The 27,084-nt window shown below is 45.3% G+C and overlaps 1 protein-coding gene across 1 annotated transcript; it reads left to right on the top strand.

The window, feature by feature from the left end:
* Window positions 1-413: 413 nt before the first annotated feature.
* Window positions 414-25,792, top strand: iqsec3b (IQ motif and Sec7 domain ArfGEF 3b; the record flags this gene model as incomplete). Its single annotated transcript, XM_080028389.1, has 15 exons — window positions 414-973; window positions 6,772-6,846; window positions 10,054-10,171; window positions 11,453-11,860; window positions 12,646-13,337; window positions 14,075-14,236; window positions 16,231-16,353; window positions 20,302-20,468; window positions 22,107-22,246; window positions 22,436-22,567; window positions 22,752-22,851; window positions 23,503-23,661; window positions 23,766-23,858; window positions 24,269-24,315; window positions 25,370-25,792. 15 exons carry the CDS (start codon window positions 414-416, stop codon window positions 25,790-25,792), a joined length of 3,399 nt encoding a protein of 1,132 aa, XP_079884515.1.
* Between the last annotated feature and the right edge of the window lie 1,292 nt (window positions 25,793-27,084).

Raw genomic sequence — 27,084 nt, 5'->3', positions numbered from 1 at the left:
TCCGATGATGAACCTCCCTTTACAGTCTATAGGGTGCGTTCTTGTTCTGTAGTTTCATGTGCGAAATGACGCACACATCCCCCAGAGCCTCTCCACCCCTCCTCCCAACTGTCACATCTGGATCTGGCTCCTCTCATCATCAGCACCACTCAGCGCAGTCGGAAAGAGAGAGAGAGAGAGAGAAAGAGAGACAGAGAGAGAGAAGCGGCGGTTAACTCGGTCGGTGCAGCCTCGTCTACAACCGAGCAGAATCCAGGAGAGGAGGAGAGCGGAAGAGCATCGCACCTTTTCATCTGCATGCAAGGATAAAATTGCATCTCCTCGGTCCACCATCCAGTCAGTCCAGCTTATTTTTTTTCTTTTCTTCTTCTTCTCTTTCTCTTCTTCTCCGAACCTCTTTTGCCTCGAGTAATATGATGAGCTCCGGCAGCCTGCTGGAAAACCCGGTGCAGGCTATTCTGTACCTGCGGGAGCTCACCACCATCGTCCAGAACCAGCAGAGTCTCATCCAGACCCAGCGCTCCCGGATAGAAGAGCTGGACCGGCGGGTGGACGAGCTCATCGGCGAGAACAGGCACCTGCGGGACGTCAGGGTACAAGAGCAGCAGCATCCTTACCATCACCTCCATCACCATCTCCCTGACCCCGGCTGCCTTCATCTTCTTCATCACCACCACCATCCTCAGGAACCCGATGAGCTCAGTAAGACCAGTAGTGAGGAGTCTCCGCAGCCCGACCATACGGCTGCTGCACCAGCACATCAGGGGGAGGCGGTTCCGGAGGTCCAGTCGTCGCCTCCCCAGCCTCTAGACCCGGGGGACATGCAGCTGGTCCCGGCCGACCCGTCCAAGGTTTCTCCGGATGAAAGTGACCCAGAAAACGGAGGAAGTTTCCACCACAGCTGCCGCTCTTTGGTTCCGATGACCCCCACAACCCTTTGTCGATCCCTTGCCCTGGCTAAAAAATCATCCGAGTAAGTAGCCTATAGGCTAGAGGTTATATTTTGTTTGCATCGACTATGTATGCCTGGGAATACATTGGTTGGCTACTCACAAGGTTTACGGTGTTTAATACATTTGTAAAACCTCCTAGGGATTATCTGCGGTATCGTCAGGCTACCTTGGTAATAATAGTGGCCTTTTTTAAACGTTTCTTAGTATTTGTGTTGCATCCGTCTACTACAACTGTATTATTCGTAGAGTGCACGCGCGCGTGTACGCCTCCTAAATATTGAGAGGCGTTTAATTAATGAAGAGGGCGGCTGAAAATTCCCAATGTTCAGCTGTGTGCGTCGACCGAGGACTGTGCTAGAAGGGGAAGATGTGGATTATTTAAATGAGAAACTGGATCATGATAGCTGCTGGATCATTACATAACAAACAGCTGTAGGCCTATCTCTGTGTGTGTGTGTGTGTGTGTGTGTGTGTGTGTGTGTGTGTGTGTGTGTGTGTGTGTGTGTGTGTGTGTGTGTGTGTGTCAGCGCAGCGGTCAATGTCAGCTGGAGACAGGAGGAGAGCATCAGCTTTCACGTGTGACTGTGACACACCGTGAGTCGCTGTCCGCAGTGCTGATGGTCTTCTCTATTAATTACTGCTCAGGATCTGGGAACTCTCACGGGACCCCTGAGCCTCTGATGTTGCCATGTTAGATGAGACACACATGCACACAGCACCACCCCCCCCCCCCCCCCCTGCTTGGCACCAAAAGCATCATCATACATTGGCACATTACCTATACAGTAATGAGAGGGAACCCATCCATCCCTCTTTTTCTCCATGTGTGTGTGTGTGTGTGTGTGTGTGTGTGTGTGTGTGTGTGTGTTCTGAACGTGAATTGTATCCCAGCAGGAGTCATGATTGGTCTCTGTGGGACCTCACCTCTGCCAAGGGGAGCAACACTGAAGAGAGGAGGAGTTTAGAGGGGCAGAGGAGTGCGGAAGGGGGATACATGTGTATTATAAAAAAGGAGTTGTTGATATTCCAATGATTCACCTGCCACACCTCCTGTGGTTGTGTGATTGTGTTTGCATGTGTGTGACAGCGAAGAGTGTGCCTGTTGCATTTTTTCTATAGCCCTGCCTCAGCTGTGCCCTCTGCAGAGGGTTTGTTATTATTTGACAAGGATCAGTGTAACACCACTTGCTGTTAATCTAAATTCCTTTTCAATAAATATATTTTCTTCTTTGTAGTAGCTGTGGGGAGTCCCTTAGTTGACTAAAGCGGCTAGTGGTTAGAACACGGCCTTCCTGTTCCTGCAGTTGCTGATGTGTATGTGTCCTTGGATGCAACCTTACATCCCCACCTGCTCATTGATTCTAAGTCGTTCTGGATAAAAACCAGTGGCTTAAAAGCTATTTTCTGGTTTTGCTTCTTGCAGTCTGAACAGATGAGGCATTTATAGAGGCTTCACCATTGCCTGCTGCCAACTGGCGATCAGATCTGCCCTCAGATTTTCCTTGAGTCGGTGACTCGTGTGTGTCACCTCCTTTCTGTGTTGAAAAACGTTACGTTTATGAGGGTGTTTTGGGGCATGTGTATGCAGGTCTAGCATACCTGCTTCACACATCTTACTGTATACATTTATCTTAATCTTTTATCCAACTCTTTATAGAGAGAGAGAGATAAATGACTTGTGGGCCGTGCGTAGGGTTGGCTGTGTGTGTGTGAGTGTGTTTTATGCGCTTTGCTTTGTGGTCAATTGCTGCCGATGCTCGTGGATGTGCCTATGGAGGGAGAGAGACAGGATCCTCTCCATTCGCTCGCTGTCTCTCTCTCCAGCTGAGCCTCCTCTATCTGCCCCACTTAGCCTGTGGAGCGAACAGTAATCAGCCATTCTCAGGAGAGAGAAAGGCAGAGAGATAGAAAGAAAGGGGGGAAAAGGAGGGAGATGCACTCTCAGTGGTTGTCTTTGATGGATCCCTTGGAGGTGTCTAAAGGAAGGAGCTTGAGGCTGACACTGGAGTGGACCAGTGGAAGGGGAGGAGGAAGGGAGGGGGTGGGGGGGTTATAAGAGAGTAGGTAAGGGGAGATTTTAGTACACAGGGAGTGAGACAGGTATACAGACCAGAGCATTTGGGGTTGCTGTCTCTTCACTTTCAGTTTCAGTTTATGTCTTTTGCCGGCAGACAAATAAATAGATAGGTTGGAAAACAGAGGGACAGGCCGGGTCATCCTGTGGCGCATTGGATGGTGCACACATAATGCACTGGCAATGTGTTGTGCCTAAATGGAGTGACCTGTGTTGCATGTTAACCCTCCTCTATCCTTACTCTCTCTACTGGATAGTGGCCAACGAATAGTGATGTGTTTAAAGTACTCTTATAACAAAACAGGGCAGACAGAGAGAGAGAGAGGGATAAAGAGAGGGTGAACATGAGCCAACAGCAGAAGGCATGTACTGTTAAAATATTCACCTGTTCTCTTTGTAAGCGTTGTGGAGAGTGGATGGCCCTCATTTTATGTATTGTGCAGACGGATGGAAAGACCTGTTAAGTTTGTCTGCCTGTGTGTGTGTGTGTGTGTGTGTGTGTGTGTGTGTGTGTGTGTGTGTGTGTGTGTGTGTGTGTGTGTGTGTATGTTCTCAGGGACCCAAAAAGCCTGGTCTCATCACCATGACAAAATTATTTAGCTTTCATACTGATGAACAGGAAATGGCTTCGCAAATTCAGTACATTTTGGTCTGAAGTTTATTATTGTCCAATCTCCCTCCCCTGACCCCTATACAAACTTTAATTTCTATGAGTTTGTTCCTATTTTTGGTGTGTGTGTGTGTGTGTGTGTGTGTGTGTGTGTGTATGTGAATGCTTGACATTTCACTTTACGGTGTTTGAATGAGCAGAGCTCTGTCTTCAACTTTGAAGAGCTGCTTTTGTAATGGCCATCTGATGTTTCAGAATTAATTAATTTATATTATTTTTTTTACATGTGAGTCTAATTTCTTAAGAAATATTTTGAAATATTGGGAAGTATTCATATTGTGCATTCTGCTGAAGCTTTTTTTGTTATGGTTGGTATTTTCAAGCTTTAATCTGATAGTGTGGAGAGACAATGAGATGAAATGGGGTAAAGAGGGGGATGGCATGCAGAGAACGACCTGGGCCAAATTTGAACCCTGGTCTGCCGCAACGAGGACTGAGCCTTTATGGGGGGTGGGGGGGTCTAAGCACTACACCAGTTTGATTCTTTCAGTGTGGTGCTTGGGACATGGGGAAGGAATACACAAACAAAACGAGTGTGCTGAAAATTGGATATCGAAATTTAACACAATTGTTTAAAGCATGTTTGAAACTCCCAGGAGCTATAGGCAATCACTTGTCTACTGAGATAATTATGGCAACAACAACAAACAAATCTCTTAAAAAAACATAAATGAAGAACATACAGTAGATAAATGAAGTCCATAAACCTCCACAACAGCTTCACTTTCAGGCTTACAAAGTTCTGACACCAGGATCGAGATAAGTGTTGGTAAATGGAGAACAACATATTCATCTATATACAGTAGCCTATATGTGTGTGTCTTTATAACAGCTGTCAGGGGAAGGTGCTATAAAAGATGGTGGAGTATTATTCACAGAATCCAACAGTGAGCATGGTTGTTCAAAGATGTTTAAAAAAAACATTATTGTCCCTTTAATTCTGTGGAAGTTGCTGTGAAAAAGGGATCTTTTTATAACTCTGTCACGCCGTGCCTTGTACTGACTCTGCCTGCTGTCGCTGTGGGTCTGTGTCACAAGCAATATGCTGAGGCCAGGTCAGAAGACTAACTGTAGCGAAGCCAACAAATTCACTATCAACTGAATGCTCTCAGCTCATTGTTGATGTACGTACTGCCATACTCAAACACCCACAGTCTTTCAAAGTCAGGATCATGCTCGATTATGCATCTCCTATGTTGGAAGGTGTCCCTGCATCTGGAAAAGGTCAAAGGGTGGAGGAATGCAAAAGCTTGGAAAAAAAATCATGCATTTTTTTTGTTCTTTTCACTGTCATTGCTCAAGATAAGCGCACTGGCAAAAATGCCTAAAATATGAATGCAAATGTAAAATGTATGAGAGCGAAAATGAGCGAGGCGAACTTAAGAAGAAAGAAGAGCAGGAAACGGAGCTTCAGTAACCATCTGTCCAAATTCGGTTTGGGAATTTTCTGCTAAATCACCATAGATCTAAAGAATTAAATTAGGGCATAAAACAAGCACATCCGGAAACAAACAAAAAACATAAATCCTTGCACTCAGTCCAAGTGTTTCTCAGCCTTGAATTGACCTGCATAGGGTATTTACCCTGGGATCAGTGCCAAATTGTAAACAGAAGCCATGAAAAACCATCCAGAGGAGTCTAACGAGTGCTTTCCGCCTGGATCTTTTGGGGATGTTTGGGCAAAGTAGAATGAACGCAAGGCAGGAATATGGAAACAAGGCAAACAACCAGCAGTGGCCAATAGCAACTGAATGACATGGCGTCCTTCCAAATCTGCCTCCACCCCTCCCCTCCTCTTCCCTCGCTTACCTCTCTAGCCCCTTTTACACAGCCAGTGAAAGCCGGGAATATGCCGGCCTTTCGGCCCTCCGCCCTGCTGTGTAAATGCGACAGTTGCGGAACGAGGGAAGAAAGGTGCGAGTGATCGTTCCGGGAATTTTACTACCTCGGGGGGTAGTAAGATTCCCGACACGATCAGTTCCGCCTCTCTGTTTAAATGCTCCAGCTTGTTGTTGCGGAACAGGGGGGCGTTTGACGTTCCATAGTCTACGTTCTAAACATGCGACCATGTTAGCAGTTGAAGGACGTGTGTTTAACATTAACCACGGCGGCCTGATGTCCCGTAAAAATCACCAAATAAAAGGAACGGTGTATAATCTAGCTGATCATAAGGTCCGTTGCTCAATCCAAACCCCCGCGCTTCATTTTGCAGAGTGTATGAGTCTATTTCTGCCCAGGAGAAGTTGTACAATGGAAAGCTAGGCTAGGCTAAGTAAGGGATAAAGTATAGCGAACGGGTCACTTGCTAGAACTAAAGACCGACAAGCTGAAGCAGGAGCCCGACGCGCAGCGGAGGGCTCTTGTTCAGCTTGAAGGTCGACCTAGTAACGGGGGAATAGTCTGCTCGCCCCGCTAGACTGTCTGCTTCAGCTGACTGAAGGCTCCGGCTCAGCTGTTAGCCACAGAGCTACTGTTTTGCTAACACATTCCGCCGCCGCTATTATTATCCTAAGTCTGAGCGTATATCCACACTTTATTTCTGTCTACAGTAACGTGACTTCACACACTGTGTGTATGTGTATGTCTGATTGGCAGATCGCTGGCCTCACAAAGAGACTCGCTCACAACCAACCTGTCACACACACACACACACACACACACAGAGGTGAAGCGGTCGGATTGATTTAGTCAGTTTGGTTAACTGTCCCAGTGATGTTGGACTCAGCGCGTAGCGAGATCAACTGGCACATCGTGGGGACAGTAAAATACGGCCCTCTTACTGCAAGCTCCAGCACTTCTGCTCTCAATTCACCGGCCATTGTTGTTGTTGTAAAGCAGCTGACCGGCGCGGCGCTAAATATTTACGTCACACCTGACGCTGTTTACAAGCACCTCTTTCATTCCGGAGCGCTGTGTAAAAGGGACTACTGATGCGCCAGCAGGCCGGCGTTGCTTGGTTCTGTGTAAATAACACAGAAGCAAGCAAAGCCGGCATATTGGAGTGATGTTGTTCCGTCAATATGCCGCAATCTCTGTGTAAAAGGGGCTTCTGTCTCCTGTCTGCCCTTCTACAGGAGCGAGAACGTGCTGCATCAGTTTTGCTGTCCCGCCCCTGAACATCCAGAGGCCGACCCTACTGGCTCATCGGGGTAAGAACTAAGAGTCACACACCAATCACAAGACACTTTCATTTCACTTGTTTGTCCTTGGAGCATTTGACCCTATGTGGTGTGTGTCCCTAAGAAAAAACTTTCTGCCGCCACATTAAAAAACACTTTCTGTGCATGTGTGTCATCTGTGTGAGTCACGTCCACAGCCGGGCTCTTGATCATGCTTGTCGGTGCGTGTACGGCACTGTATGTGAGTGTAAATTGGTGTATTTATGGACGGGTGGAGCCCGCAGTTACAGCGAGAGAGTTAAATGTTCCGTAACCGATGTATAGCTTTCAGAGCCTCTAGGGGTAACTCACATACAGAGACACAGAGAGAGAGGGGAGGTGTATGGGGTGGTTGTGTGGATATAGGACAAGGGCCTTCTGAGCTGATATTGCCACTGCTAAAGTGCCCATGGCAACCAAGTAACGATGATGTGTGAACATCTACCATACTACTACCATAGTAACTGAGGAATATAACTTTGAGGATCAGTTGTGGCCACTTTGCAATCTGTTTCTGTGTGGGCAGCTCGTCTGTTTGTTTGTTTGTATGAGTTTGTTACTTTGTGTGTGTGTGCGTGGGTGAGTGAGTGAGTGGGAGCGTGTGAACGCATGACGTTTCACTTGGGGATGTCTTAATGAGCAACGCTCTTTTGTAAAACTCTGTCCTGTTTCTCTGTGATAACTGTTTGCCCTCTCTCTCTCTCTCTCCCTCCCCCAGACTTGCTCCATTTATCTATTAGAGTAATCCTCCATTACTTGCATCTAAATCCAGTCTTTCCCAGCCCAGCCTTCTCTACTCTTTCTGTCTTTTATATCATCTTCCACTGTGTTATTGATGTCAGAATTGCTTTTCTTCTTATTATTCACCTGTCTCCTGTGCTGGGATGTCATAAAATCCACCTCTGGCCTTACTTGCCGTGTGTGAGCGTGTGCTTGTGTGTGTGTGTGTGTGTGCGTGTGTGTGTGTGCGTGTGTGTGTGTGTGTGTGTGCGTGCGTGCATGCGTGTGTGCATGAGTGCGTGCGTGTGTGTGTGTGTGTGTGTGTGCATGTGTTTCTCCCCTGGCTGCACAGTGCTGTCTCTGAGGTGCGATCTTGACAGCTGCTCATATCTCTTCCTGCATGTCATCACATGCAGGCGGAGCAGGCGCGTGTGCTTGGTGTGAGTTTTGCAGTCACTAATGGGTGAAACCTAGAGCGGGGGGAAAGCATATAGAGCCCATATCATTACGGAGGCTTTTGCTGTCCAGATGCATTAGTAGCTCAAGTCTTGCTTTTAAATCCTCTGATGTATTCTAATGTGCTCTAATGTATTCTGATGCAGCACAAGGGCATGGCAGTGTTTTAATAGTGTTTTTGATAGAGACAGCCTCCAGCATGCACACACCAACACAGTCATCCTATATCTCCTCATTTCATCTCTCTGTTTCTATCTCAGTCATTCCTCTGGTTCCCCTCGGTTCAGCCCCATTTTTTCTCTTTATTTTCCATTCAAAGATATGGCCAAGCCTCTCTGGCCCCTATGTCTGACTTTTTTAGCAGGGGGCGCAGAAGATTTGCTTCCACGGCAGATAGAAAAAACAAAGAGGAACTTTAGTGATGAACTCATTATTTAACCATGAGCAGGGTTTTCATTCTCTCCCCACTTTAGGGCCGGTCCCCCTTCGTCTAAAAATGATTAGAGTAAGCATTATCTTGGCGGAAGAAATATTGCTCAAGCACACAACATCACGTACACACACGCACACACACACACACACACACACACTCATAATTGCAACCCATTATAAAAGCTCTTATGATGAGATATACCTCTATGCTTACATCCGTCCAGTCTGGCTATATATAAAATAGCTGAATGTCAGTTTCTAGAGGTAGTGCAATGCCAGGGACGTTGGCTTCCACACATTTTTATTTGTCTAAATTTGACAAAATGAACAACATTTTAAGTTTTCCAAAACAGAATATACATTTTGTCAGCAGTCTCATGGCAGTAATTTGATTTGTTAAGCCCTACAAGGTTTTCACTGAATTTTTATAATGCTGTCATGCAAAATGTTCCATCTGTGGACATGACCTGGGATTATAAAACTCTAACAGATTTGGGCTGGATTCAAATACACTTTTGTTATGTTGTTTTTTTTTTCTTCCAGCTGCTGCACGTTACAGATAGGATTGTTATTTGTAAGGTCAGACTTGGTTAATCTCCTACTTCGACTTTGATGATGAGGATGGCAGTCTGCAGATTATTGGCTTGCATTGAATCCCAGTGTCTTTGACGATTACATGTCTTCAGTGACCTATTCTCCTCTTACACTGTATTTATAATCTAATTTCATTTTTATTGAGGAGACTCAGAAAATCCTACTTTTCATCATGCCTGCCACTATACTGTATGATCATCCAAATAACATCATTGCCTTTTCAACACACCAACTTTTGGTTGTGCTCAAAATCAGCACTGAATACAATGGTAAAACATGTGCTGTGATATTGTTAGTGTGATGTGTAGTTGACATTGTAAAATTAAGATCTCTTTGACATCAAAACATTACTAATTTTTGGGAGAATGTAAAATAAAAATCGCCTCAAAAATACCTACAATTGAACAAAAAAATGAAACATTTGATAATTGATTAAATGAAAGAAATCATGAAATGATTGCTTTCTGCTTCTCTATATTCGCTGCTTTTACTTTTGCTATATCTTTGAACATAGAATATATTGGAGTTGTGGACTGACGGTTGATCAAAACATGATTTTTTTGAACATGTCATTCGGGCTCTGAGAAATCGTGATGAGCATTTTTGACGGATTAATTAATTATGAAAATAGTCATGCTTAAAGCTCCACTATAAACTAAACTAGTAAGTTGTATAGGACATAGTGTAGGACATAGTGAGTGAGTGACGATGGGAAGGATTTGGTCACTTTAAAAAATGGTAATTTCGTCCCTGCCACATGTCCAGAGTTTCACTCCATTGACATGGAGCCACAAATCTATCCAAAAGGGACCGGACACAAAAAACTCAGTCGGCCTCGCCCCGCGCCATCACTCGCCACCTGCTGTGTCCCTTGTGAACCTGTTGACGTATCTGTATACTGTAGTTGATGGCCTGCCTCTGCCATAACTGCAGTTAGTTCTGAAGGTCAGTAGGAAAGAGGGCTGATTGCTTTTTCTGCTCTTATTACTGTGTCAGCGGACAGATGCTGAGCCTGGAGGATGGGACGTCCTCTGGTGGTGGACAGGAAGTGGGGGGGCTCAAGAGAGAGGGACCCAGCGAGTACGAGATCTCTCTGGAGAACAAAAACAAACAGGTATGTCCTTTTTTTCCCAAGTGTATGTGTGTGTGTGTTGGTGTGGGCTCACAATCACACAGCGGTGGGACGTGGGAGTCAATGGCCGACTCCTCCATATTTGTTAGTATGAAGAGGTGTGTGAGGGGTTGATCATTTGACGATGTGTCTTGCTTCACAAATAAGAATTCCCATTCAGATCTATTCCTGTCTGGGTTGACATGAAAAAAGAACAGCAGCGATTCCACTGCCACAGCGACAGGAACATGGAAGATGCTAGGTTGTCATGGTAACAGCTAATAACTGCTTGCAGCGGCTGAAGATGTCTTTATTTCCTCATACCAAACGGCTGAAGTGGTATGCTGTTGCTGCCACCATTGCTGCAGCAGTGCCAGTATTTTTGTGTGTGTGTGTGTGTGTGTGTGTGTGTGTGTGTGCGTTTGTTTGTGTGTGTGTGTGAACTTGCACTTTCCGTGGGTGTGCTTGCGTGAGCAGACACACACCCTGGCACATGTGTGGCTGTCCTCCTTTTTTCTCCCTCTCTCTCTGTCTCTTCCTCCCTCGCCTCCAACTCCCCCTCCAACGTCCTCCCTCTCTTTGGTGAAAATACAGCAGGGTAAAATTCTGGAGCTAGCAGAGATTTTGGGGCTGTGCTGCTGTGCCACTAAGTTGGGACAGAAATAGGCTTGTGCGGGTGTTTACTTTTTCTATTCATGTTCTCAGCGACACCTTTGTCACAGCCGCATCCATCCTCTTTCCCATGGCTCCTTCAGACAGCATTAGCAGTTACGAGAATAGATGATGTTTACTTTGGCCCCTAACACCATAAAAAAAACACCGGTTTTAAAAGGAGTGGACGGATGAATAGGAAGGAAATTTCTAATAAAAAAAGGGGTGAGTTGGGGGCGCCCTTAGCTCAGTTGGTAGGGCGTCCCCCCCGGGCCTGGCCCAGCAGCAGACCCAGGTACGATTCCGGCCCGCGGTCGTTCTCTGCATGTCACTCCCCTCTCTGCCCCATTTCACCTCTGTCTCTCTGCACTGTCAATAAAGCATAAAAATGCCAAAAAAATATATATAAAAAGAAAAAGAAAAGGGGTGAGCGTGGGAATTTCACAGGGCACAAAAACAACATGATATTTGCGCAGTTGTGGATGAATAAATATTTTTCAGTGGCTGCTGCTGTGTACTTTGCAATATCGGTGTGTCACCAGTGTCACTTTCTGAGCCTTGTAAACATTTCTGATATTTAAACTAACTCGCCCTTTAATGTCTTCTCCCCCCCCCCCCTCCCGCCCACCTCAGATAGAAGACTTGGAGCAGAAGTATGGCGGCCATCTTATAGCGAGGCGGGCGGCCCGTCGCATCCAGACGGCCTTCCGCCAGTACCAGCTCAGCAAAAACTTCCAGAAGATACGCAACTCTCTGTCGGAGAGCAAGTTGCCGCGCCGGATCTCCCTGCGCCATCCCAGCCCCTCGGGACGGAGCCGGAACGCCTCCCAGAGACACAGTTATAACCTACACCCGGTAGGAGGAGGAGGGGGACAGATACCCTTACGCTCCAAAACTCCTCCTCCTCCCCCGTGTCGCTCCACCTCTCTGCCACCTTCCCCTGCTTCTGGCCCGGCAGCTGCTCCCTCCCCGGGAACAGGCCCAAATCAACAAGTCCCAGGACAAACACTCACACAGCTGGAGGACTGCTTCTCTGAACAAGTAAGTTTTTTTTTATTTCATGTATTTTAAAATTGATAATATTCATATTTTAACCTTTTATTTATACAGGTAAATCCCATTGAGACCGGAGACTCTTTTCTTTCAAGGGAGACCTGTTCCCATTCCCACATTTCACACACACATTCTTACCGCGATAGCAGGCAAACTATCGGGAGCAATTTAGGATTCAGGGTCATGCTAAGGGACATGTGGCAGGGAGATAGAGGATCGAACCACCAACTCTGTAGTTGATTGGTCGACCGCCCTTCCCACTTCGCCACAGCCGAACAAGGGAACGAAGAATACGTTTTGCCGTCCTCAAAAAACTGAGAAACATGCTGCTAGAAGATGGGTGGAGTACCCTCTTTCAACTCTATCTCAACAACTTTTCAATAGATTGCCATTCAATCCTAATCCAAGGCCATCGTAAAGGTCAACAGTTTAGAGTGGTACTTTGTCCAATACTCACACAAGCAAAGAGCAGATATTCACCTGCTTTTTTAATTCTCACGAGAGACATTGACCTGGCTCACGAGATACATTGACCTGGCTTTATACATATACAGTATCTAAATGTAATATGCTCTGCTCAGATGAAATTTGGCTGGCCCCACTTGCTTAGGTAGTTTCATCTTAATGCAATGGTCAGCTCTGTAGTACAGTACATATAGCCAGCATTTAAGCAACCCCTATGGTATCAGATCTTTTCGCCTCACATGTTTCACGTTTCACTGATTAAATGATTGGTTTTAAAGTGTATTATTCTTATCATGGTATTTTTGCAGCTTCACTCCCTGGCCCAGTCAATCGACGATGCCCTGCGCGGTTGGAGCTTGTCAGAGGGCGGAGACGGCAAGGGGCTGCTCATGGACCCTGGGGCCCTTCGTGCGGCTGCTGAGAGTGCCTGCATGCCCCGCAGTGCCAGCTCTCTGCTCATGGCCTTCAGAGACGTCACCGTTCACATCGACAGCAATAGCTCCTACACCATCTCCTCCGCCACCACCACCACCACCACCACATCTCTGGGCAACGCGGGCGCGGCACAGCCCGGCAGCAGGAAGGCTTCTTTGGCTTCCATGTCTGCAGAGGAGCCAGAGTTCCCCGCACCTCCGCCCAGCGAGGAGCTGGAGATGGGAGACCTGATGTCCAGGAGGGGTTCAACAATGCCAGCCCCAGGGGGAGGAGGGCTGGAGGGGGAGGGGGTCACCACCACCACCACTACCTCTACCTCCACTTCCATCTCCACCTCAGCTCAGTCTAACCAACAGCCGGCTCAGATTTACACCCAGTACCAGCAGTACCACTACACCCATCCTCAGCACATCCCCGGGGGGCCCAGCCCCGAGGCCCTGCAGGCCCTGGTGGTCTCCCTGCCCAGGGACCGCTGCCAGGACCCAGCCTCCTGCCGCTCACCAACGCTGTCCACAGACACACACCGCAAACGCCTCTACCGTATAGGACTCAACCTCTTCAATGTGTGAGTGGGCCGGTGGCATGCACACACGCACACTGACGCCCACACTTAAGTACAGAAAAATGCTTCCGCAACCCTTTGGCTCAGGGTTCAATGTACACACTTATTACTGTGTGTCAAATAGGTCTCAGACAGCCCTGCATAGACCGCTTTAAGCAGCTGCTCATTAGTGGTTGTAATTGTTGGGAGGAGCTGCCTGCTCAGTGCCATCTTGCGATGTTGCCATGTCAATGAAAAAAAGGAGAGGGGGGGCTAGGGACAGAGAGAGGAGGAGAGAGTGAGATGGAAAAGAGGGAAAGTTTAAGAGGAGAGGCAGTCAAGGAGGTCGTGAACAATGCGCAAGCCTTTCAGTTTCTATAAATAGAGGCCACGGTAGGCCTGCCCTTATTACTAATTAATACAAATTAAAGTAAATTAACTCATACGAATCAATGACAAGTGGGTCTGATCCAGAAGTCCAGAGCTAACAGCCTTCAGGCATGAATGCACCCAGTTCTTTCTCTTTGTTCTACACACACACACACACACACACACACACACACACACACACACACACACACACACACACACACACACACACACACATACACATACACACACACACACACACACACACACACACACACACACACACACACACACACACACACACACACACACACACACACACACACACACACACACACAGTTTAACTCTTTAACACTATCTTCTTTTTCTGCTGTTGGCTATCGGCGGACAGGAACCCAGAGAGAGGTATCCACTTCTTGATCACGCGTGGTTTCGTCCCGGACACGGCCATCGGAGTGGCTCATTTCCTGCTGCAGAGGAAGGGCCTGAGCAGACAGATGATCGGAGAGTTCTTGGGGAATAGCAAGCTGCAATTCAATAGAGATGTGCTTGAGTAAGTCCTCATTCTTTATGTATGGCGACATATGCACCTCACACACGGACATGTGCATATGGTTGAGTTTTGATGGATGGATGGATGGATAGATAGATAGATAGATAGATAGATAGATAGATAGATAGATAGATAGATAGATAGATAGATAGATAGATAGATAGATAGATAGATAGACGGATGGATATATGGATAACTTTTGAGTGTTCTGGTGGTAAAGAAAATCCCTACTTCTGCTTTGTCATTTTGAAAACCCTCACCCTTAATTTCCTCAGGAAGACCTCTCTTTGTAATTACATTTTTATTACCTTTACATTAAGAAGGCGCGCTGGAGGTTTCCACCACATTACACAGTCCTTCTCATCAGCAGATTGCGTTTGCTTGATTGCCACTGAACTGCAGATGTTCACACTTTCAATTATTCTGAGCACCTCTAGGTCTTCTTACCCATGCTGACTTTAGAGCTAATGATCAAAGTTCCTTCATGATCTAGGAAACAGGAGTCAAGAAAACAATCTTTTCAGCAGCGGCTTCTGGAGCTGCAGTGTGTTTGCTGTGTATTTCTGAATCTATGTGGCTCATCACTATGGGAGAAAAAGGGAAGAGATAAAAGAAGGGAAGAGATTTGTTTGACTCTGACTTTAATGGATTCAGGTATTTCAAAACACTTAAAATAGAACTAGCTATTGGTACCTAACCTGACATATGCACTGGAGAGAAAAAATCACACACACACACACACACACACGCACGCAAACTCACTTGACATGCAGCGCTTGCATGCATAAATGCAACACATCCGTGAAAACACGCATTTTCTTAATGCTTTCACACTCACCCTTTTTGCATCCAACCAGTGTAAAAAGAGATCCAGGATAGAGAGAGGGGCTTTTTTGCTGAGGTTGTTGCAGAGACTGTAGAAATAGGTCACTGCACCGAACACACACACACACACACACATGCACACGCACACGCACACTCTTGCTTTCTTTCAAACAGACACAAATACGCACACGCACGCGCACAATCTTGCGTGTGTACTTCTTCCATTGCTCCAGCCTGTCCTCAGCCTTTCATGTACCTCTCTCTCTTGCCCTCTCACTCTTTGCATATCATCATCTAGCCCTCTCATCCCTCTCTTTCCTTCCCTCTTATCTCCCACTGTCGCCAGACCCTCTCTCCTTCATTGAAGTGTGTTTGTGCACGTGTGGAAACATGTTGTCTCTATGTGCGACTTCCAGGTCAGTGGTTCTGTAATGGAAGTATGACTGTAAGAGGAAAATTTGCCATCAGCACTCGGGTACTCATAGTTTGTTGCACGTGCACAAACACGCACTTGCTAAAGCTCGCTCACCTTCTCATTACTGTGACACAGTAGAACTAAACCCAATCTTACTCATTCTCTCTATTTTGCTATCTTTTCTCTCTCTCTCTTTCTCTCTCTCTCTTTCTCTCTTGTTGTTACTAGAATTATTTCATCAAACTATTTGAATAATTGAAACTGAATCAGGCCTTCTTGGAAGCAGGTGAATTTACTTGCAAACAGCATACAAGGGTCAAACAACAATGTACCTGGCTTGATACATGGTTGAATACATCGAATGAACAGTGTACAGAGATTATATGCAATGAAATGTGTAGGCGTATACACTCGGTTTGTGTGTCCAGCCCGTTTTGCTGGCGAAAGCAGAAATGTTTTTAATTAGGCAGTTATTCCCAGAAATTCATCTCAGCTGGTGTTATCCTTCATACAATGTCTGATAACAGAATATGGGGAGTGAAACTACTGTGCACATGAATGCGTCATACCTCTGTATGTGCCAAAATCTTATTAGGCAGTTTCTTCTCAAGGCTAAACAACAAGTTTGTCTTAGCAAAACACTTTGGAGTTCTTTGGGACAAAGTTCAATAGGCAGAAAGCATGTATTGTGCATTAAAATATTATACAATAAAGCAAATTAAATTCTGTTAACACTTGTCTTGTTCCTTTCTAGCTGTGTTGTGGATGAGATGGATTTCTCAGGCATGGAGCTGGATGAAGCCCTCCGGAAGTTCCAGGCTCATGTCCGTGTCCAGGGGGAGGCGCAGAAAGTGGAGAGACTCATCGAGGCCTTTAGGTGAGACATGCCAACTCGTTCACAAACCCTGGCTCTGGCTTCACTTTTTAATGCAATTGACTGAGCAGGGCTGGGAAGGTCACTCTGAACCTTTTCCAAATGAGGAGAACTTTTCGCCTGTAGCCACCTGCAAAAGCATTAAAAGAAAAAGAAGGAAAGGGAAATGATAACACGTAACCAAGCTCACATATTTTGCTATATGATAGGAGCAAATAAAGTATTTTCTGATGTCATCTTGAAGCCTTGGGGGTTGCAGACGTATCCTCCAGAATGCCATACTAATGGGGCGACTCTGGTGCTTAACAGGTTCTGCTAGCTAGCTCACTGCGGCACGCTTGATCTGATGAAACCGAAAGCCTCGTATCATTAACACATTACACTGATTGCCTGCTACCTTTGACTTAACTCTCAGCAGTGCTTGATTGTCAGACAATAATAACGGAGCACTGAGCTGCAGGCAATCAGTGTATGTTCCATCAGAATAGAAATAGATGCTCTATTTAACAACTTTCTCCCGTGGATGAAAGTTTCGTTACAAATCTTTGTAGGCTGTTGCTCATGTGCTTGACAGGTGCTTGTCTATTTGCATTAAAAAAAAAGTATTCAATAATATGTTCAAGTGTGTGTTTGGTTCTTGTGGGTGTCAGTGCTGACTCCTGCCCTCCAGTCACTAAAACACATGAACATATCCGCTAAAGAACACTCATTTAAATACCCAGAGGATGCTGAGGGACCTGCTGTAGCTTGCGCACTCCCTTTGCGCCTTCAAGTGGACTGTCTAGGTTTGCCTCTAACACACGTGAGGAGAGAAAACAGATTTTGATGAAGCAAGATGCAATTGACAAGTCAAATAGGGGGCTGCAATTGTATACCTTATCCCCCTGGCTGGAACTATCCTTGAAATGCCCTGTACTGGTATTAACCAGAGATAACGGCAAGGACTGAAAAATTCAATAAAAATGTCATTCATTCATCATTGCTTTCTGTTTGAGAGTAATTAGTTGCATCACCGTGCACATATAATCTGCCGATCTTTCCCTCAGGATTAACAACAATGACATTACCAGGACATGAGTTGAGCCACTGCCCCCTTCTCATTAACCATGATGTCCTTAGGAATTACATTAGATTGACATAGATATTTAATCTTGGAGGATTGTAATATGAGAGCCTTACTTGTCAGCCAACATCTTTCGACAATGTTGGATCCTAGTTTGTCAGTGTCATTGTGTTTCTATGCTCTTATAGCTGAGCTTCGATTTTTCTTTTTTAGCTTTTTTTTGTCAACAAATCTCATGGAAAGGAAAACAACTAAATTATCAATATCCAAGACCGTTTCTTTTTCTTGTCTGTGGCACGCAAGTACAGATGAGACCGATTGGAATGCTATTAGCTTTGTAGAAAAATAAATCATAAACTACAGTATTGGAACACATTACAATTTCTTCCTGATTATGGCCCCTGATATAAAGTCATTGGAACTCCAAAGTCATACCAATTAATCCTGAGAGATGATGCATGTATGAACCAAATTGCATGGCAGTTCATAGGTATTGTATTTATGGAGACCTTTTCAACCTGAACCAAAGTGGTGGACGGATCATCAGACCAACATGCCATCACTACAACGAGAATAGCTGATGAAAACACAAATAAAGTTTCATCTAAAAGATAAACATTTTCTTACACAACTGGGCACAAACCATACTCTGACAGGAATGAACAGCACACATGTTGGGGACTATTTTCAGCTGTGGATTAATACACATGCGGTGCTCTGGAGAGTATTCATAGGGTTTAATCATGATGGCATATGTGGAGTTGGCTCACATTAAACCCCATGTTCATCCTCATAACTGAACATGTCACTCAGTGTGGCTTATCGATGGGATTTGATAGTAATAGCAGGCTGTTGATGTGTGAGCAATGCTTGTTAGAAGTATACTATCATTGCTGGTTTGGGTATTTCCCTGGATTAACATTAGCAATCAATATCACCAATCCTATATCCACTGACAAAAGTGTCTTCCTACTCCAAATGAGAATCCGCGACGGAAGACGAGGAGACGAGCAGACATGTCACTTCCTCTCATTGCCTCTGATTTGGGGGCAAAATCAGAACACCCACCGAGGTCATCAGTTAATCACATCACACTCAATCATATGCGCCAAGCCCCCGGCATGTGCAGATTACAAATTCATCATCTGAGACCACACTGTCTGTCTGTAGCTGGAGCAGTGTGACTATAGGTCAGAAACGAGAGGGCTTTATCAGGGCAGCCAGACATGCCTGTTACGTAACAGTTGTTATGTCATCTGTTTGAAGCGCGTTGTACTCTTGTCGTGAGTCGTTCTTTTATACGAAGTGGTATTTGTGCCAGCTGGCATGCAACTTTCCTATGCAGATATGAGGATAAGAGATTGGGGGAGCTAGTGTCTAAAAAAACTGGTTGCATAAGGCGGAGATCCGTGCTTGGAAATGTGTGAATGAAGCACAAACACACACACATGCATGAATACACACGCATGCTCACACAAACACGTAAACACACACACACACACACACACACACACACACACACACACACACACACACACACACACACACACACACACACACACACACACACACACAAATATATATATATATATATCAACACAGCTTTATTTATTCAATCAACTGTTTGCTCACTAAAACATACAAAGAAAAACACTTACAAATCATTGCACATGTGCATTTGCATAAGTACACAGCACACTCACACATACAGTAGATCTGGCCTCTCGTTCAGACTTTGATGAATTTGCTGCAGAATTACATCAAGTTGCCATATCAGTATGCTCCTCTGTGCCTCTGTGTGTGTCTATATATGTGCACATTATCTATCCCCCCTTAAAACAAAGGCAATGCTACTGAACCGGGCCTGTCGCCGATTGATACCCTGTTAGCTCCCTGGCCTTAGATCTTAAGTAGGGGGTCTGGGGGAAAAAGCTTTCTGATTTGTGCAGGTCTCAGATGTGGCACTCTCGCCTGCATATGCTCTGACAAGTACACAGTCCCCTCGAGTTGAGCAGCCCCTCTCCATGTTAGTGTCCTGCCTGGCTGGCTGCAAAGATAAAAGCCTCCCACTGAAATGCAGAAATGGCCCCACGGTGTAAGCGTAAGTGACAATGTAGGAAAGATCGGGAGGGTACCGCGGGGGGAGGAGGGGTGGAAGATTGTGAAGCCTGTGGGCAGCGATTGGAGCAATACAAGTCCGGGCAGCATTACCTCACCATTTTAGAGTGCCAATAGTCTCCTGTGTCCTGTCCGTCCCATTTATTATAGACTGACTGCTGCTGATCACATCTGAGTAGAGGTTAATCAGTCTCTCTTTCAGTCAAATGATAAAAAGAAACTTGTATTGGCCTTAAAATCTTTTGCCTTTTAGTTTTCAAAATCCATTCTCTGCATTGTAATGCTTTTGTAATTTCCATAATTTGTACTAACCTCACTCCCTGATTTGGTTATTGTGCCCAACTGCAATCCCAAGATATCCTCCAAGCACACTGTATTTTTCGGAACAAAACCACTTAAGGGAGTTTAGGGAAAATCTTTGAATAAGAAGTGTTGTTTGTGCACAAAAACGCAGTCAAGGAGTTCATCATCAAGTTTTGAGCTCCGTAAACCTGAGGAGGGGTGTTAACAGGGGTTTCCTACCTCATTTATCATAAAATGGGGCGGACAAAATATAAAATGGAAAGTACTGGAGATACAATTTAATGGCATCCTCCATAAAACCACAAAGTTAAATCAACTCGTCTCCAAAGCCGTTTGAAAAAAATCTGATATTGAAATCTTCACAATGGTGGCATTTATTGTGTTTTTTTTTGCATTAGACTGCTGAAAGAAAGTGTCAAAACTAAATTTGCAATACACACTCTTGTTGTCCCATTTTCCCTCCACAGCCAGAGGTATTGCATGTGTAATCCTGATGTGGTGCAGCAGTTTCACAACCCAGACACAATCTTCATCCTTGCCTTCGCTGTGGTCCTCCTCAACACTGACATGTACTCGCCCAACATCAAACCACAGCGCAAAATGGGCTTGGATGACTTCATACGCAACCTGAGAGGTCAGTGTCTCCAAACACAGCACAGTATAGTATGTGTACGTAGTGAGAGAGAGCGAGAGATATAAAGAGTGTGTGTTTTTACATAGTGGCTGTATGTAACCTATGTAGGCTATGTGCACTGACCCGTGGGAAAAGCTTGTATAATGAGTTGCAGACATATTTCAACATGTTATGCTGAGTGGTTCCCGGGAGCAGAGCATTACACACATTCACACACACACACACACACACACACACACACACACTCACAAATGTACACTTCAAACCCTTTTGTGCCGATCACGATGAGATGATCCACTGGAGAGATATGCAAGAAACCACACAACTACAGACGAAAAAGGGCACGGAGGGCAGTTGAAGTAAAACATTTTTTTTACCAAAAGCACCCTGTTATCAACCTCGCTATCAGTCCTTTGAGTGAAAGCCTTTTGAAGCGAAGTAAATTACTAAAAGAAGCGGCATGCGCTTGCCTTTGCTCCCAACTATCAAGAAAAACCCATCAGCTGTGCAGGAGGAGATCTCTGATATCCTTGACTCGCAGCTCTGCCCCAGAGAGCGCGGCGTGGACCAATTTAATTGAGGCTCACTTAGCGTTGGATTTAACGATAGGAGCCCGGGTTTCCGGAAAACATCTCAACGCAGTCTCCATCCAGTGGTTTAATAGATACCAACATAACTGCAACCAGAGCACAAAGAGAAGCTTTTATGTGCACCTTCAATCAAAGTAAAGATCCACTCAAAATAAATTTAAATATCTTTTTCTTTTATTTATTTCATTTCATTTCATTTATTTATTACGGCTCACGGCCATAGCACATGGCATGGAGCACACAATTCAAATTAAATCATTACAAACAAACAATGGTGTACGGCAAGGACAAAAAAACAAAAACAAAAAAAAAACATTACTTTAACAATGGCAGGACATTTCTCAGAAAGGCTCCTATTTTAACAATAACCCCTGTTTTTTCTGACCTCAAAAGCAAAATCAATTTTATCTTAGATGGAAAATAAACATAATATTTTGGCAGGTATTTTTCTCTATGGTACACTACATTTACATTTTTACACTCAAAAAGAACATGATATTATACAATATGGCACAACTCAATGTTCATTTGTGGGCTGCACAGGTTTCCTCCCTATTGTTCCGTAGTCGCTATGTGGATCACATTACATGACACAGTACATACAGTATATACAGTTTATTCTGATAACAAATTGACAGATCAGCACAGCTCCGATTACATTGCACAACAGTTCCAAAGTGGGTTACAAACACACTAAAATGAAGCAGCAAAGCACTTTCAGTAACTGAGCTTTAGCAGAACTGTGAAACACACTTCTGAACCTGTTAATGCGCCCCCCTTATACTGTCTATATAAAGAGGTTGATTATTGGCACTTCTTTGTCATCATCTTGCTCCAGAAGAAAGACATATGGTCTCATACAATACACACAAAATACCCAGCCTGATAACAGTAAGGTCCTAGAAAGACACGCTCTCACACTTTACCATATTTTATGCAGGCTGATTTTAGGCCCACCTAATTCACATTACCTCTTGGATCAATAATCTGTCTCTTTGCATTGATAGTGACCTCTCCTAAACTCCTTTATGGACCATTCTCTCCTCAGGTGTGGATGATGGAGCAGACATCCCCAGAGAGATGGTCGGAGGCATTTATGAAAGGATCCAACAAAGAGAGCTGCGGTCCAACGAAGACCACGTGACCTATGTGAGCCGTGTGGAGCAGTCCATCCTGGGCCTGAAAACTGTGAGTGATATCTGTTTGCAAGTCTCTCCCCCTTTTTCCCCTCCTCACTCATATCAGGGAGCTGCCTGTACTTGTATTGCACCGTCTCCTTTTCTGTTGTGTCATGTATATATCTATATTTGTTGCCCTGCAGTCTCTCCTCTGTACTATCAGTCATCTCCATCTCTCTCTTTAACCCGGCCTCCATAGATCCTGGCTGTGCCCCACAGACGTCTGGTGTGCTGCTGTCGTCTGTTTGAGGTGCCCGACGCCAACAAACCTCATAAACAAAAACTGTCCCAGCTCCAAAGAGAGGTTTTCCTTTTCAATGACCTGCTGCTGGTAAGACGAACCTTTATCAGTGACTCACTACAACACTCTGTCTGTGCCCCCGAAAGCACATTGTACTGCCAGTGCAAGCTATAATTTGTGTTAACAACAGGCAGACATAATGAGATATAATGTACATTATATATAATGTAAAATTCTGCCATGCTGTCTAATACGTTATGTGTCTCTACTGTAGATCCTGAAGCTGTGTCCCAAGAAGAAAAGCTCAGCCTCGTACACCTTCTGTAAAGCTATGGGACTGCTGGGAATGCAGTTCCACCTCTTCAGCAATGAATGTAAGAATGGGATTTGACTTCGGCAGCATTTCATTCTTAGCACAGTTCCGCCCTGGAGCTGGGAAAATGCTGAGCTCACTGTCACGGCCATCAACAATGTTGTTGCCTGTCAAGACGGGGGTCAAGACCCAGACTCTGAATGGATTGCCAAGGGGTCACCAATATAACACAATTGCGTGCATTCTTGGTTTAAGTAATACTGCAAAATATGAACAAATATATAGGATAAAGTATAAATACAAAAATCAAGATAAACATTCACAGTTTAAATAATACCTACTATAATAAAGCTAGTGACGTTCAGCTATGGTGCGTAACTTTTTTCATCTAAATAGATTTCAGATGTTAGCCATTGCCAAACGAGTTGACATAAAGTTTATTAAGCGTATCAACTCCACAAAACTCTCTCTGTATTTTTTCAGTATGACATCTTTTACAAACTGGTGTCGCCCCCTGACACTGGCGCAGGATCTCAAGAAGCTGCCCACAAAATATTTTAGTTGTTGATTACACATCTCAGTGTTGTTGTAATTCCTCAGAATTCCTCATGGGGGGGCGACAGAAGTTACGCACTATAGCTTTAAATAAAAAAAGATGAGGTGAAAGCGCTTTGTTTCTGTCCTTGAAACTTGCTTTGGGGTTTCTCACCAGACTACGCCCACGGCATCACCATGCTCAGCCCGTTTACCTCAGAGAAGAAGCAGCTGGTGAGTTTCTGCTCCCCGAGTGGAGAGGAGCTCAGGAAGTTTGCTGAGGAGCTGCGGGAGGGCATCACAGAGGTCAACGAGATGGAACAGATACACATCCAGTGTAAGGACGGAAGTCTGCGCATTAATGCAAATACACAAAGGAACGCGTGTACTGTGCTTTATGTTTGTGCTTGCTATCTCTTGATTATTATTTTTGTCTCGTAGGGGAATTGGAGAGGCAACAAGGCATCCAGCCACACGGCATACACACCAATGGCGGGCAAGTGGACGCACACACAGGCCACGTCTCTCCCTCAGGTGCTGTTTTTTTGCTCGTGCGGCATAAAATGCATAAATTACTCACAGCAATGAGAACACAACTCAGGGCGATGGGGAAAATAGGACAGCTTTGTGGAAGAGAGGTGCATGAGAAAAACACTGTAAAATAAATAAATAATTCAAAACAAAACAAGAGTGGTTGGTAATCAGAGGGCCTTAAAGTCTCGCTTCCACTGTCATTGTCTTTATTTTGTTATGAAGGAAAAATAGTAACATTACATTGATTAGTGAGCTTATTATGTGAATGTTGTAACCTTTGGACAGATCTAGGCTTGCTCCCCCCTCCCCCTCCTTATGCAACAATAAAATAAACATGTCTGCAATTTAGATCTTGTGAATGCTGAGTTCTGCCTGTTGACTGACAAACAGACCTGTTCTTCTTCCCACAGGCCAACAGGATGTGTACGATAAAACCGGCAACAACAACACAGTAGAGGTAAGCGCGAAAGCCTCTCTTGTGTCTCCCAGGTAAGTGCCTGCATCCTCAGCTGTGTTGGATTGTGTGTGTGTGTGTGTGTGTGTGTGTGTATGTTTGTGGTTAGACAGGGGACTGTGCCTCGTGCAGGAAAAAAAAGGGTCGGCTTTCTGCTTTGCTTTTAAAAAGAGCACCGCCTGAGGCATATATCCTACTCTGCAGCCAAGGATACAAAGGCCGCTGAGATGAGTCTGAGACGAGTCTGCTATAGTTGCGCTACAAACAGTCTTTTTCTGTGGCTCACGAGTGGATCAGCAACCACTCTATTTCGCTATACAACATTCATTCTTTCATCAGCTGCTGCTTGCCAGCCTAACTTTATAAGCCTTTGCAAGCCACCATAAGCCTGGCCGGCTCCTAGAATACCATCTACAAAGCCTGATAAGCACGATACTGTTAAAAAGTCTGACAAGTGTGTGGGTGCAGGGGTGTGTCTGTGTGTGTGTGAGTGAAACCAGCCCTTCCTTTAACCAAGCATAGTGATAGTCGCTGTTTTGACCTCATCCAGTTTTTCTTTCTGTCCCGTTCCTTTGCCCATTCTCTCCTCTCTCTCCTGCCTCTCAGTCAGTCCTTTAGAGTTGTAAAATAAGTGTGATAGGGAGACACCTGGCCCTCGGTGTCACCTCTCTCCCCTCCCGACACTCCCTGTATCTTTTAGCCTCTCATTCTGCCACTCATTGACCATGTTCCCACACAAACACAAACATACAGTTTCAAATCTCTCTCTGACAAATAAGTATGTCCTCTTACACCACAACCCTTTTCTCTCCTCTGGGCTGGAGTGTGTACAAATGTGATGGAGAAAAAAAGTGTAAATCATGTAACAAACATGATTGAGAGTGTGTGTATATTTCTTTTTTGCATGCGCTCGCTCTGCATGTTGCCTGCCTGCATGTTGCCTGCCTGCATGCTGCCTGCCTGCATGCCCCATGTGCGTTAACACACCAGAGGGCTGCGTAGAGGCTGCGTTCAGGCTGGTAACTCCTCGTGCGTTCTCTGACTGTTCCTAAACTAGGTGTCAATTCACAACAGGCTGCAGACCTATCAACTGAGCCAGCCCAGCATTGAGTCCGTCCCTCTGGCCCTGGCCGCGCCCCCCGCCCTGCTCAGCACCGTGCAGCCCGGAGGAGAGCTGCGGCCAGAGACGCTCATCCAATGCCAGCAGATCGTCAAGGTGATCGTGGTGGACCAGAGCGGGCGAGGCAGGATGGAGGCCTTCCTCAGCCAAGGCCCGGCCAGCCACCAGCTCATCCAGTCAGCCCTGTCCACACCAGTGAGGGTCCTGGAGGGGGACGGCCCTCAGCCCCCTCTGCCGCCGCCCCCTCCACCTTACCACCACCCGCACCAGTTCTGTCCCCCTGACTCGCCCATGCCCCTACACCACACCATGCCCCTCACCCGCAGACGCCACTCCAGCAGCTCCCGCAGCATTGTCTGAGTCTACTCTAATAAGAAACCCTAGGGGGCCCACATCGGGACCCTCACGTTCAAACACAACAACACACACACACACACACACACACACACACACACGAGTTGACTTACTTCGAATGGTAAGATAAAAGCAAAAAAATTAAAAATAAGTAGGAAATGAAGGGACAAAGGAAAAGAAAAACCAACAAGGATCTATTCATAGTCTTGACTTGACGTGTTGTTTTGAACCAAGGAGTCGTTCCGTAGACGCCATTTCTGAAAGACAACTTCTTCTCCATTCTTTTTCGTCACCCGGTAGCTGATGCTATTGTCTGTCTAGATTTCACATGCTTTAAGAGATTCTTGTGACTTTGCAATTTTTTTAAATGTCACCTGTCCAACAGATGTGTCTGTGAGCTATGGCTGTGAAACTGAGGGGAAATGTCAGAACAACAAAAAAACTGCCAGCTGCCAGAGAGGACAAGGATTCGCTTTTTTTCTTATTTCCTTTCGGGGGTATTGATGTTCACACCTGTCAAGATTTCAGTATGAGATACTAAACTCAGCAAGGAATCATTTCAGCAGAGCTCATCCTGATTCTCCTTACTGTAATCTTTTTGTTCCCATCTCTGCATAATGTGAAGAAACAAGAGTGCAAGTCATTCTTTTCCTTTATTGTCCAGGGAACGTGTGAGGAAAAAGGCAAAGATAAGGGTAAAAAAAGACTTGAACATCTCTTCCCTACCCCATCTTTGGCGGTGTAGCGTAGCAAGCAAGGATGTTGCTACCCACTGAATTAACCTAAACCCATATCCTGATGACAATCCTATTTTTCTGTGCTTGGTGTGTTGTGTGTTTTGCTAAACCTGCGTGAGCAGATATCTTCACAGTTGTGTGTGACTGCCCTGATTCTGTGGCGTTCTGCTCTCACAGAGCTCAGGAAAGGATCTGCCGCATTGTAACATGAACTCTCTGCACCAGGGAGTTGAACTGAGAGCGGCACGCTTGTGTACTGTGTATTCAATCAGCTAACTCGCAGGCGGCAGAGTAGGGCCGGTGATTCATCCAAAACAAGGCTAAAACAGCCAGATGATGCATTTTCCCCTCTTGTACATTTACTCCTAAGTGGGGTAACTAGTGTGAATAGTGTTGTTGGCAATGTTTAGCTTTAGTATCAAAATGAATACAAATTGCTCTGCACAGGGTTAGACCAAGGTCACCTCACAAAAACCTCACTCCCCTATCGCAAATTATATTTCCTTGCACACTGAACAATGTATTAAAAAGCAGAGATGCGTTCCTCTAATGAATGTCAAT

Source organism: Ammodytes marinus (genome assembly GCF_949987685.1).
Source record: "Ammodytes marinus genome assembly, chromosome: 5".
Taxonomy (NCBI): Eukaryota; Metazoa; Chordata; class Actinopteri; order Uranoscopiformes; family Ammodytidae; genus Ammodytes; species Ammodytes marinus.
The sequence above is the reverse complement of the archived record's forward strand: the minus strand, read 5'-3'. Positions and strand labels throughout refer to the sequence as shown.